The sequence below is a fragment of the Solea solea genome, chromosome 7 (genome assembly GCF_958295425.1).
Source record: "Solea solea chromosome 7, fSolSol10.1, whole genome shotgun sequence".
Taxonomy (NCBI): domain Eukaryota; kingdom Metazoa; phylum Chordata; class Actinopteri; order Pleuronectiformes; family Soleidae; genus Solea; species Solea solea.
Genome location: NC_081140.1, coordinates 9,282,050 through 9,295,919, shown reverse-complemented (window position 1 = coordinate 9,295,919; position 13,870 = coordinate 9,282,050). Strand labels below are relative to the sequence as shown.

The following is a 13,870-nucleotide window of genomic DNA, read 5'->3' as shown; positions in this document are numbered from 1 at the left end:
AAGTTACTCCTTGTCCTTATTGTCCTTTTACTCTTCACAACCAGAGGTTGGTGTTATAGCACTGACGCTGGCCTGCGTATCGTTGGATCATTTTAGAGACATTGAGCATTTTCCATCTACTCACAAGCTTTGACTTATTTTCACGATATTAAGGTAATGATAATACAATAATAAATCGCACCTGCCGTTGATGTGTAGCTCAGTCTATTTCATATATTTCCCATTCACCGTGAGTTTGTTTTTCTGGTTGCTGTATCTCAACAATAATCCCACTGATATATTATTTAGGCTACGGTTAGAGAATTTAACCTTTTTCTGAATGCAACCTATGGCAGATTAGCGTTGGGAGAAAAGGGCAGCCATTGTTACAGCCCTGCATTCCAGACCTGCAGGTTTGTTTGACCTTCAGTCAACTGGAAAGATTGTTATCCCTTTTTCTTTGAGATGTTAACTCTAGCATGCTCACATTCCTCTCTGTCTGTGTTTTTTTTTTGCTCCAATGATGCTTTGTCAATATAGGAAACCCTTTATTTATATTGAAAAATGAAGACATTATTACATAATGACACAGCTCCAACAACATGTTTATGGAAAATACCTGCAGCAACACAATGGCACAGTACAGGGGAACATAAATTAAGCATCAGGCATTTGCCACCTTTCCACTGCAAGTGCTGCTCTTGCAGGGGGGCAATTCAGTGCACGGCAGACTGGAGACAAAACAAGGGGAAGGGTGAGACAGAGCGAGCAAAACAAGCTGGTGCATAGATATTATATTTCTTTAAACATTAAAGATAATGCAAGAAAAACACATGTGGGTTGTGACCAAACTGCCAAAATTAGGATGTAAAGGAGAGGAGCTCATACTTAATATAAGCATGCTGTCTGCTATGTCAGCTGTTGTTGTTTTTTTTTGTATAGGAATTTTGGAAGGCACACATTGGTGTTTTAAGGTTTAATTAAAAACATTGTTCAATCCAAGTGGCTTGACACTGACACTTAACTGTTCCCTGGGAAGGACTGATGTGTCTAAGAGTAGTAAGCTCAGGTATTCATTCCACAGATTGTTTATTGGAATGTGTTCATGAGGTAACAGTTACACACACAAAAGGTCCTGACATAGTTTCACAAAAGCTACCTGACATGGTTCATTAATTACATTATAGCTCATCACGCATCTTATCTCCTTTAGGTCTAACCACTCTGCCAATATACAGGACAGAGTTGGTCTTGTTGTCCTTTACCAGAAAAATGAAGGGGTGATCTACATAGAAAAGTTTGGGGTTCCTCAGCTTCTCGCTGCTGAAGATGCTGGTGTCAAAAGGATTTCCTGCAACGTCCAGCTCCATGGCTGATGCGTGGAAGACATTGGAGAGGTACAGGTCCTTCTTTCCAGAGATGTTGGACAGGTCAGCCTTGGCTTTGTCCACAGCTTCAGTGAGACCAAGCTCAGCCAGGTGTTTCTAGAGAAGGAGAGGACAGATTTGCTCAACAAACAGGGTTCAGTTGATGTCTGCATATATCTATGTTTGGGTGATCTATTGAACACCAAATTTCCACCATTTACCTGCAGATTGTGGCTAACTTCCAAAGACACTTTGGGGAGAGAGATGGCCACAGCTCTGTTCTCCATCTTGCTGAGCCAGGTGTCCACCTGTTTTCTGGTCAGGAGTTTCTCCAAGCGGTCCAGGGGCTCCAGGTGGTAGGGCATGATGAAGAACATGGAGGCCTGCTTCTGACCAAGAGGCATGTTCAGCACATAGATGCGGTTCTCTGTGTCATCGTAGAAGTCATACAGACCTGTGCAGGGCAGTCAGGCAAATCAGATATCACATCTGTATTTTTACCCAGACAGGCATGTTTTGAAAACAATGAAATGTACAGGGAAGAAGCAGGACGTTACCTGTACGATGCATCATGGGAATTCCAACAGTGAATGAGCGAGTCACCAGGAACCCACGGTTGTCCACCATTTTTTCATGGAACTTTTCATCCCAGTGAGCTGTAGGCAAAGATGAAAGATTACGTTACACCTCTGATTCAGTCATAGGCAGAAACAGGAAAAATTACCAATCTATTTAAACTTACGCTTAAAAAACATGGCGTTGACAATGGTGGCTCCATCTGGGTTCTCCACATCCTTGGTGATTTCAGGAAGTTTACCACCTGTTGACTTTGCTGCCCATTCATTGATGGAGTTTACAGCACTCCTTTTGTCCCGCAGGTTAATTTTTGAATGGTCGTAGTTGTAGTGCTTCTTGCTGTTTTTCACAAAATCGTCAGCAAAGGAAACAGAACTGGGGCCATAGAGCCGGTTGTTGATCTTCCAGGTAGTGTTGCGAGTCTTTGCATCGGTCACCTGGGAAGACACAACAACTCATCATTAAACTTTCTATTTTTTGGGAGGGTTATTGAAGATGCGGTTATTGTACTATATTTATTTTGGTGTTCTTACCTCAGAGAGGAGCTCAGACAATCCTGTGTGCAGATGCTCGTCCTTCAGTCTGTCAGCACTGAGGACAGTTTTGACCTGAGAAGCAGTGGAGGCCTTTCCACCAAGAGCTACCAAGCCCAGAGAGGAGGCCACCACAACTGGAGAGATGAGGATGTTCTCAGTATCCTTCTCCTTTGCCATGTTATGGTAGAGGCTAAAAAAAATAATAACAAACATCATCATCATGTTTTTTTATGAAGAACTTTTGGTTATGGAGCTTATAGGTCCTAGATTCACAGACCTAAACGCCAGGTTGGCGCTGTTGTCAGCCAGAGTGGTAGCATAACCGCTCAGCTTCTTGTCCTCTGCAGAGACCACGAGGGCCAGCAGACAAAGAGCTACGACATTAGTCATCCACATCCTGTCCGTCTCCAAAAGCAGCTATAGCAGCCTGCAAGAAAACAAAGAAAATACATTTACCTTTTTAATGTAAAAAAAAACACATCATATGCTGTAAGTATGATTATAAGATGAAGCACATCAGAATTTCTTCTCAGGGAGAAATACATTTTCAGAACTAACCTTTATTCATGTATTAAACCGACAAAGAATATGTATTCAGTGGAAAGAAAGTGTGAATTTGCCAGGACACTGATTTGTGTGGCGCTGTACAGGCAGGATTGGCTCTGCCCATACAGAAGCTTGGGAGACATGTTCATTGCCACGTCAGCAGCAAGAAGAAGCTCAGCTGCACAGCTACAGTAGAGCAGCAGTCCCAGACTCAACCCTGTAATATGATACTTCTGAAATATCTCCAATCACACTGTTACACATCTGCACTTCGATGGCTTTAAGGACCTGTCCTCCTTGAGACAGTAAAACGTAGTATCAGAAGTCAGTGTTTGATATGTTTGCTAGTTAAATCTGAGTCACAGACAAGGGTGTGTGCCTGTGTCTGTTACCATCCTTTATTCAAACAAAGGACCGGGCACATAGCCTGAGGTTGTGGTTACACAGCTGCTGTGATTCCTGACTCTTCTCCACCACTGCAGACAAACCTAATCTGCATCTCTGTGTTTGCATATTTGTGTTACAGCAGAAATTACTTTTGCATCATGTTAGGATATACCTTGAGATGTTTTGCTGTCTGCGATTTTCATTCTGAAAGAAAAGAGTTGTATGTAATAATCTCCACAGAGCAGGCAGTAAAACATTATTCAGGCTCTGATGGAAACATTTGATCTGATTTCTGCACCTTCATAATTTAAAAATATCATTAAAGTCTCGTCCTCACTAGTTCACAGTCCGACACGACACGTAAGCGGTTTTCATTGGCTGTGTATGACCCAGAAAATTCTTCCATCCAATCAGTTATGCCACAGTAGTGCAGCACTGATTTCTAGAGGACGGATTATAACTATCATTATCACGGATTATACCTCACATTATCAAAGACGTGACAGATCAAAAAGTTACACTGGGAGTGTGTGTGAATTATAACTGATTGCATTTGTATGCAATATAAAGCAGTGGCATGCAAGAGGCAAAAAGATTCAGAATTGTCATGCGTGGAAAAATGTATATAAAATCTTTAAACTCTGGCACAAACTGAGTTGGTTTCCTTGCAAATGTGTCAATGATTCTATGTGAAATATGCAGGTCAAGCAGTCTGAGAAAAAGCAGAAGCTTTCAAACTGGTTAAAATAGAGGAAATACTGCATTGGAAACTAAAACCACAAAAACAAAGCAGCTCATTATTCGACCTCTGCATTCCGTCTTGGGAACAAAAACAGTTTTCTTCCTTTTCTTACCTGGCACAGATTTGCTGGAGTTCTTCTCTGGGTTGTGTCCTGTAGATCGTGTGAATCCTATTCTCTCCTGCTTTCTATATACCCTGTGAGAGAATGTTCTAGAAGTGGGAATGGAATATTCAAATAAGGGTATCTGTGAGTTCCTCAGGAAGTGGGGAACTGGGACGTCCCACAGGCTGGAATGTAAGGGGTTGGCTGAATTTCACTCCTCGGCACTGGTCTGGGCTCAGCTTAGAAACTTTACAATATGTGTCCACAAACAAGAACTCTGATCAAATCTGATTCAGGATCAGCTGTAGCAGATGATGAAATGAGAAATGGAGGTCAGCCTCTAGGTCTCGACTGTCACTCTCTGACTCAATCTCCAATAGTGGTTTCATCACATATAACTATAAAGATTAAACTGCAGACTAATAGGTTGTGTGTATGTAGGTATACATACATATATATAGCATGGGTCACTTTCATTTTTATATTTTTATTTTTATTCTTATCTTATTTTATTCTATTCTCTATTTTTAACAGTGCTGTGTATGGATGCTGGAGCTGTTAATTTCCCCGAGGGAACCTCCCAAAGGGATTAATAAAGTCGTCTGTCTGTCTGTCTGTCTGTCTGTCTGATGCTGTTGCATAAGAAAAGATGGTGTGTGGCAGGTCAAAGTCGGTTTTGCAGCTGCTGCAAAGTGAAGTGTGTGAGCCTCACAACCGTCTGCAGGCTCCTCAGACTACTGCATGGAAAAACAAGACAAGCAGCCTTGTGTTTTCGCAGTTAAACTCATTACACTGATTTGTTGTTTCAAATAGAAATGTCCAGAAAGCTTCCCTAACCCTAACCCTGGAATCTTCACCCAGTTACAGTGATGCCTCAAAGAAGTTGCAAGATCTCCAGCCCTGCCCCCAAATCCACCCCACCCCCACCATGCCACGTCTCTCCAACTCAGCTGCTTATTACAGGGTGGTTGAAGGATGGGGGTGTTATTAAGGACCACTGTGGTAAAAACTGCCTTCTTAAACTCAGTCTGCTTGGCTGCAACTTTAACATTTCAGATCAGTCATGAACTATGTTTGATGCGCAGCACAAACTGTTGTTCTATGTAATGTTTCTGAATGGACACAGCAATAAATATTAACAAAGAATCTGAAACACTGTAAAGGACAGGGCAGACCTATTGAATTGAGAGGAATTCAAACAGTCTTTTACTCCCCAAAACTCCTCCTCTTTTACAGCTCACAACAAACTGTCCAGACATGCCAACTGATGAGTAACTTGCCTTTTTTTCAGTGGCTGGTTGGTAGAGTTTTTTAAAGATTGATCAAGCAAAACCTCTAAATCTGAACTGGATCATATTAGTCATATGTCATGGGCAGTAAATCAGTAAATCTGAAAAAAAAAAGACACCAGAAGCTTCAGTCTATAGTCAAATTCCTCAGCATGTGTGGAATGGGGGTCATTTGGGGGGTCAACATGTCTGGTCAAATCTCCCAAAACACTTCATCTCCACTGAAAAAGCAACCCTTTCAAGTGGTATGAAGGTACAGATTTAGAGCATAGAATAAAGGGATAGATTCTTAGAGGGAGATGTGAAAGAGCTACATCAAAAAGGGGCAATGTCATTGCATAATCACAACTGTGAGATTTAACTGTTATGTATGCTTTACAGAAAATACCCAAGCTATGTACTTTTGTGTTTTGCATTGTGGAACATTACTGCAAAAGGCTAATGTTTATCCTTAAGGGTTCCAAGGTGAGCTTAAGTCATTCCCAGTTGAAATCAGAAAAGTCACTAACCTATCACAGAGGCAACCATTCACACTCATATTTACACCTATACTGTCTTTTCTAGAGTCTCCAAGTAACCAAACAACCATTCTGCATGTCTTTTGGACTGTTGGGGGAAGCTGGAGAACCTGAAGAAGACTAAGGTGATGATAATAAGTATACATGAACACATTATGTGTTGTATGTGAGTGAGCATGATGAAGAAGCTTCTAGCACTTTTCTGAACCACCACGTCCACCACCGCATGTAACTGGAGGGATGTTAGAGCTATAGGAATAACAGTGAATGATGCAACATTTCAGTATAGAGAATAGCTCTCAACAGGAGATTACAGTGTGAAGCCAGGCACACAGCCTCACGTTTTACTCTGCCACAGAATCTGATTCAAGAGCAGGAATAGCAGATCTCAGAGGGTGGAGCCTCTCTCCAGTAAGTAAGTGTGCTGCAACAAAGTGCTATTTGAGGACAGGAGCTCATTCAACATCTGCACGTCATAACACCGCAACCTCAGCAACAGTTTTAGACAGCAGCTGTGGCCTTCACTCAGTCTCTTTACAAACAAGTGTGCTTTTTGATGCCTGGTGAATTTAAAATAACTGATTTGATTTCAGTAACTCTCAGCAGATATCAATACTAATATTTTACACATAAAATCATGATAGATCAATCAAAATGTAGAGTAATCTTTCATATTTTATAAGCTAATTTATATATACTGAGGAATGCAAGGTGACAAATCAAGCTCCCAACATTGTGGAATTAAAGCTAAAGCTGCTCTATTGATGACTTCATGGGGAACAAACAAAATAGTTCAGTCACTCTACCAACATCTGTGTTCGTTCTGCAGCCAAAAATACAAACAGGAGTGTAGTCAGGCTGTTGTAACTTGTGATGGGTTTTCTTAACACCTCCCATCCTCCTATTCTCTTCTCCAGACCTATCAGGGTTTCCTCTCTCTAATCTAGAAGTAGTGGCTCCTGGTGCATCCAACACAGGACTCAAGCTGTCCATAAACCATTTTCATATACACTATCACAATACACTGTGTATCTGTAAGTGTTGGGTTTATTTTGTCACAAACTGCAGTAGCCACTGCTCCTCACTGAAGAAATGCTGGCTGCAACACTTTTTGAAGGTCTGAGCTGCTGAGTGCATTTGATCTTTCTGTTAGAGATCAAATGAGTCGTTGGAATGAAAGGTAGGATTGAGGCGAACATAGTTGACAGATTAGGACTGTACAATGCCATTTCCCCCAAAACTTAAAAAAAAAAATGCAGTAGAAACTAAAATCTGTTATTTGTTAATTTATCAGAGTATTTATTTAATAGACAAATAACAAAGAGTTTTATGTGTTTTCACTGATGGTACCAGGGGCATTGTAGCATGCTTAAAGCTCAGCTCATAAAAACTATTCTTATGATCATCAAACACAGTTAAAACACCAATTGATCAAAGCAGCAGGTGAAAACACTGTAACAGTGGAAACATTAATATACACATTTATACTTGTACATTCCTACCCACCTTTTTACTGTTGATCTATTAAGAAAACATATCCATTTATAATCTGACTATTCACCCAGTGCTGAAATAAACCATCAATAAAAGCTTATGTTTGACAACAATAAATACATCAATCAACATAACCCGCAACATCCCTACTCTGCATAACATCTTAAATGGTCCTTCTATACATTATTTTAAAGTGCTTTATAGTAGCGTGTGTTTTTGGGGGTTGACAAATACAAATCAAAAAGCCTCACTCCAAGTTCAACAAACATTTTAAAGAATAGCACCCGAAGTTGAGAGTGCACTAGAATATTGCATGAAAAAAGCATCACATACATGAATGTGTGAATTTAAAAAACAAAACAAAAAAAAACAATAAAGTAATTAATAGCAACAACAACAAAATATTACAAATACAAGTTTATGAACACAAGGTAAAGTTGTGCAGGTGTGGAAAATTGTTAGATGCTAAAATCCTGCTTGATTTAAAATGTCTTTTAAAAAGTTTAAAAAAATGTAAATGTTTAAAAAAGGAACCTTAAGAGGAAATAACTGCAACAATTTTAGCCAGTTGGCAACGACACAGAAATGCTGCCAACTCTTGTAATGTCCACTTACAACCACTAGATGGAGGAAAAAGCAATCAAATAAATAACTATCAATGTAAAATAAATGTTTTAATATAAAGTTAAATGTGCAGTTGGTAAATCACATCAGCTCTTTTGCATGGCATCATCATCATCCTCTATTTTTGGTCAGAAATATACATGCTTGGGTGCATAAGTATTGGATAGACTTAGTATCAGATGCATGCAATAATATTCATACCAACAGCCTAAAGGGATGTATATAATATATGCACTGTGTACATACACTTACCTTCTTCCTGCTTTCATTTAGGATCAGCTTCTTCTGACCCTGCTGCATTATGTCACACCACCTGCAGAGGAGTCACCTACCAGCGGTTCCCCCCCATACAGCCTTCCTTGCAGTGGATGCTGGTTGGCATTTTAAAATAGTTGGGAGTTCAAAACAAAACTCAGCAGCTGGTTAATGCCAACCTGTGGAGAGAGGAGCAGGGGAGCTCAGGTCAACCACATCAAACAGGATATGTCACAGGAAATCATCCTGAGATCAACATTTCCCTGGTTTCCCAACCTGGAGATGCACACACAGGGACAACATCAAGGTGTGTGGGCCTGTGTGTCTGTATGAGTGGCTGCATGGATAAACACATAAACACAGATTTATGTACGAAAAACACAGACTGATGACAATGTAAATGGCAACATCACAGCACAGGAGGCTCCTCCTCTACTTGACATGTCAATCATTCAGACTAACCAAGTATACAAAAGTTGTCTGAACACATTTCAGACACTGTATATGTGTCGCCCAGTGAGTCATTGAGACCTGCGAACTATACCTGTCACAGTCTATGACGATCAGAGTCTGAGTTACATTCACTTGTTCAATACAAATTAAAATCTTTGGTACTGACTTATCTTTGAACAGCGACTGACTTAGTCACGCTCCATGATATAATCATTTCTCAACAGTATTTTTGATGCTATGCAGTCATGCCCTGTATGTTTATAACTCTTTATATTCACTTCATGGATAAAAGAAACATGTTGGGCCATTTCTTTGTACTTTCAGATGCAGCACAGTGTCCTGTGATACCAGAAAGTTGACCTCTTTTTTTTCTTAGAGAGGATAAAAATAAAAACACACCAGAAAGTGCATGAACTTCACAAAGCTATTTGTGACCTTTGTCACATGTTCTATCAAAGTTGACTCACTGTCTCTCATTATCAGCAGAGTTTGTGCTGTTAAGGTATTAAACTGATAAAATGATTTTATCAATCAGTAAAAGGTTAAAGATCCAACGCTTTGAAATGGTAGGCTCCAGTGCCGGGCCAAGCCTTTATGGGGCCCTGAGAAGAATTTGATTTGGGAGCAGCCTGTGCTTGATTATTATTGATAACACTTTAAATTGCATTAATTATAGTTCAGATATAATCATCAATTACTCCAAACCAGTGTCACAGTGTTTGTTTGTAACCTTAGAGGATTGTAAAATCACAAAAGTGTCACATAATTGTGTGGTGTGGTGGTATATACAGTATATTTCTTTAATATGTAAAAAACTATACACTATTGGGGCCCTCCCCTAGTTCGATTATGTCTTGAGCTGACTCTGATAGGCTCTTTAACCTTTTACCATATTTATACTGGACAAGACACATATTTGGCAGATAATATGTTTGTTATAATACTTATTTTTATGCATATTATTTTAAACATATACGTTTTAAATAAAAGGCTGGGAAATATTGTGTAAATGTATCTGGCCCGTCTGTGATTCCTGACCTAGTCTCGAGGGGGGTGAAAAAAACACGATTGCTGCGTTCAAGTCACATAGGAATTTTTGCAGTTGTGGGAGCGCCTAATGGGAAAAACCTGATAGTGATATTTACGTTCAGTGTTCTCGGTACACAATAATAATAGTGGAGGAAGAGTAGTGGAAAGTAAGTTTGAAAGTTTTTATTAATTTTGCTAGCTGCGGTTAATGAAGTCGGTGTGAAGGGGGCAGCCTGTGCTCCGCTGTGGTCGTGAAGACGCAGAGCGGCGGTAACGTGAGCTGAGCCCGGGGACGCTCCCTCCCTCCTTTCCCACTCACTACAGGAGCACTGCAGATAAAAGCAGCGACTCTCACTCCACCCACTGTTCACTAGGTTGAATGACTGAGCTGCCGGTGTTCGTGTAATGACACTGGCTTCACACAGAGTCCTCATCTACAGAGAAGAACAAGAACAAGAACAAAAACCTAACAGACCGTGACGAAAGTGTGTGAAAACATGAGACGGGACTCGTTTTAGCTGGACACCGTCCGGCTCTTTTTTTGTCCATAGTGTGTTGTCGGTGTAAAAAACTTGGGCTCTGTCAGCGTTTCGCTCACCGGTGAGCCACTCACCTCTCAGCCGTTACTTTTGACACGGGTTGCCCTCGTTTCACTTCCAGGGGGAAAGTCAAAAACAGCGGAGGAGGAAGACGAAGAAGAAGCCGTGGACACCTGAACTTCCGACGGAATCAGAAAATATCAGCCCGCAGACAGGTGAGTGTTCAACAGCGTAAATGGTACCGCGCTGGATTGTTTGACATGTTCTGAGACCGTTTTCCCCCTTTTATAACAACTGTATTATTTAGGGGTGTGCATCACCTTTCCACTAGAGGACGATTCGATAACACTAGTGCTAAACCAAATTTTTCAATTTGAAAAAAAGAAGAAACGCATACATATTGGAAACACTGCATAGTTGTCATCCTTGTTTTGGAATATAGTAGTTCATGTTTTAAAAACATCATGCAATAATCATCCCCCACATTTTAATCCATAACACTGTTGGTATTGACCTGAACCTTGACTTGAGGGGGCCAAATCAAAATCAATTCATTGTATCTGTCAGCAAAAACTGCAATTGGATATTTCCTCAGCTTTTTTTTTTTATGTGTAATCTCTTCTCACCATAGTGATTTAGCTGTTTATATTGATGTGTGTGAATGTGTCACTGTGGGTGTGAGTGAGTGGGGTGTTTTATATAAATAACTTTGTGTTCTCTGTATGAAACGTGCTATATAAATGAAGACAGATTGATTGCCCCCACCATAAAAAGATCTTCTTTATTTCTGTTTTTCGTTTGATATAATTTCAGAACTACTTACCTGTCGTTGTGTTTATGTAGACACCTTAAGCCAAACTTGAGCTCCAGTGTGTTTTTTTTGCATTGTAAATATGAAGTGAAGTCACTCTGACACACCCGTATCCAGATGTAGCAAAGTCCCTAACACTGATGATAAATTAACATTTCATTTTCACTAATGGCACAATCTGCATTCATTGTGCATTTAAGGTGATCTGCATTATTGGTCTACCTATTGACAGGTATGTATCGTTTTCTATGTATGTGATTATTGATTCATATTGATTAATTGTTACATCCCTTGTATTGTTACATCAGGATTTAGATTGAAGAACTGGTTTGTGTGCAGCACAACTAGATTGCTTTGGTGACAACCCCAGGGATGCATTTAATCATTGCTCTCTGATAAAACTAGCATTTAGTAGCATTTGCCAACCTTTATTATCGCGTGTACACAGACAAACATACGATAGTTCGGAGCTTATTATTCATAATTCAGGGTTAATATTTATCTGCTCCTTGTTTGTCCTACTGGTGGTGTTTCACAGACGTGAGGACACTAATTGTGTGTCATCCCATGAAAGCCAAGCCCTTTAGGTGAAACCATGGACTGATTCAACCCCCCCCATCCCCATCCTCAGTTTATATCAATATCTAAATAATGGATGCATTATTCTCATTATTCTTTCCACTTACCTGCATAATTCATGACACTATTATTTTTATTTGGATTGCCATTGGAGTGTTGCAGGTGCATTAGCAGCATAGTGAGGAGTTTATAGTGTGCTGGTTTACCAGTTACCTTCATGTCATTATAGCGCTTAAAGGAAAAAATCAGTTTTTTTGAACTGTGGTTGTGTGAGATATTAATGTATCACCACATGCTGAAATATGCATTATCTTAAGAATATGTACACTGCTTTTTTCATTGTTTGTCCCTCCCTGCACAAAGCAGCAGCAGTTTCCCTATTTGAGTTTTCAGTTGGTAAATTCATAAAAAGCAGTGAACTTATTCATAAGGTAGGAGGTCTATATTGTATTTTGATGAGCCTTGTGGCTAAAATCTGTTTTTCCCTCTGTCCCTGCTGGAAGCCATGTATCACTAAGAGCAAGTTTCCAGGTGCCAGGCTGGTTCATCGGAATGTCGGCATGTTTGGCGAAGTCAGTGTTGATAATGTGTCAGTACTTCATACAAACTGAACTATACCTCTCAACAGAGGGAGTGGCGTCTGATAAGCTTGCAGGAATTGCAGCATCATAAAACCCCCCAAAACAAAACAAGAAACCACTTGCTCTTGGATACATTTGGTCCTGCATGCAAAGCATTGCATCCTCCTTTACCATTTAACACTTCCCCATCTGTCACAGCAACACCTCCAGTACAAACATTTACTTGTCTTCTGAAATCCAGCTGATCGATGACATTTATTTACATCCCACATGTATGTAAACAATCATGTTGTAAAAGGTCAGACCTTGTTGAGTCAAAGATTCAATAAATAGATGACTCAGCCAGGACTAGTGCAGGTCTTAAAAAAAAAAAAACATCTATAAAATGATCGAAGGGCTTTGGAGTGCTATGCATCAAATATTTTGTGTGGGGTTCTTTTTGGTTTACAATGGAGTACTTTATATGCTGCACTATAGAAAGAGTGGCTTATGTCTGGTGGCAGACTTATGCATGCACATTTCAGCCAAGGTGTTTCAAGAGTGAGGTCACTTTTCTGAACTCCTACAGTTTCTTAAAATTTGCTTCAGTCAGAGTGGGATGTGTGTCCTCTCTCTTAGTCTGTATTTTCACTTTGCTCAACCACTCATCCAAAAAATCTTCACAATAAACAACTGCACCTCTATGGGACTTTAACAATGTGGTTGCCAATTATTTTTATTTGGCAAGTAGTTTGGAAAAGAAAAGTATACACAGATGGACAGGGATTTCTCAAATTACATGTGCATGATATAGTGACAAAATGCCCATATTAAAGATGGGCAACGTTTTCAATATTAGGATAAATATTTATAAAAGTAAAAGCTGTTTTGATTGGTAGGTCCTAAATGTAGACTAAGATTGACATAGTAGTCTGTTACAAATCTCTTAGTAACCCGACTGGTGGAGTCCCAGAGCATAACAAGTGCCTTTAAATATCAGGAGAGATGTAACCAAACTGTAAAAGAATGTGGTGTGATGCATTCACAGCATTATTCCACTTTCTGGTTAACTAGCCTTGTACACACGCACTGAAATTCCCTGAAATCATTGTCATGTTGATTAAATCAGTTTGAGTTTTGCTTGATGGCTAGTGCAGGACAGTTTGACCAAACATTGATATGATCGTATTTAAAAAAAAAAAAAAAAAAAATTCAATATTTTCAAACATCACTGTCAGCGATTGCATTTTACTGATGTTTGATTTGAACTGAAACTCATGCCCTAGATCTGCAGGATTTAATATACGACACTGCAGCAATGTAATTGGCCTAGTGGCTACGTGGGTGGAAGAGTACCTCTAAAGTTAATACATTTGAAAATACTCACTGTCCACTGTAGAAGGTCCATACGACACCAAATAAAATGTCAGGTTGGTTATTTCAGTTACTGTTGTCATCTTAATCTTCTTAAAACATACTGGCC

At 39.8% G+C, this 13,870-nt stretch overlaps 2 protein-coding genes across 6 annotated transcripts in view; one reads left to right on the top strand and one right to left on the bottom strand.

Moving 5' to 3' along the window:
- Positions 1-514: 514 nt before the first annotated feature.
- Positions 515-4,567, bottom strand: serpinh1b (serpin peptidase inhibitor, clade H (heat shock protein 47), member 1b). Of its 2 annotated transcripts, XM_058634140.1 has the most exons (8): positions 4,246-4,567; positions 3,564-3,595; positions 2,736-2,885; positions 2,456-2,648; positions 2,089-2,359; positions 1,904-2,002; positions 1,568-1,800; positions 515-1,463 (listed from the first exon to the last, which is right to left on the bottom strand). In XM_058634140.1, exons 3-8 carry the CDS (start codon positions 2,852-2,854, stop codon positions 1,161-1,163), a joined length of 1,218 nt encoding a protein of 405 aa, XP_058490123.1. In that variant the 5' UTR covers positions 2,855-2,885; positions 3,564-3,595; positions 4,246-4,567; the 3' UTR covers positions 515-1,160. The 2 variants fall into 2 exon arrangements, with proteins under 2 accessions (XP_058490123.1, XP_058490122.1); XM_058634139.1 differs by lacking the exon at positions 3,564-3,595 and having other exon boundaries at positions 4,246-4,564.
- Positions 4,568-10,235: 5,668 nt separating this feature from the next.
- The window catches only part of gdpd5b (glycerophosphodiester phosphodiesterase domain containing 5b), a 44,018-nt gene continuing 40,383 nt past the window's right edge, over positions 10,236-13,870 (top strand). Inside the window, exon 1 of one of the 4 annotated variants that reach the window (XM_058633582.1) lies at positions 10,236-10,652. The gene's annotated coding sequence lies outside the window, so the exon portion shown is untranslated. The remainder of the gene's footprint in view (positions 10,653-13,870) is intronic. The other 3 variants (XR_009240876.1, XM_058633583.1, XR_009240877.1) reach the window with 3 other exon arrangements.

Bases quoted from the DNA above. Each gene is read 5' to 3' on its own strand.
- serpinh1b (XM_058634140.1), bottom strand. From the start codon at position 2,854: ATGTGGATGACTAATGTCGTAGCTCTTTGTCTGCTGGCCCTCGTGGTC. The intron at 2,649-2,735 runs GTCTGTGAATCT...TATTTTTTTTAG, and splicing joins AGCGCCAACCTGGCGTTTAG to CCTCTACCATAACATGGCAA. The intron at 1,464-1,567 runs GTAAATGGTGGA...CTCCTTCTCTAG, and splicing joins AAGTTAGCCACAATCTGCAG to AAACACCTGGCTGAGCTTGG.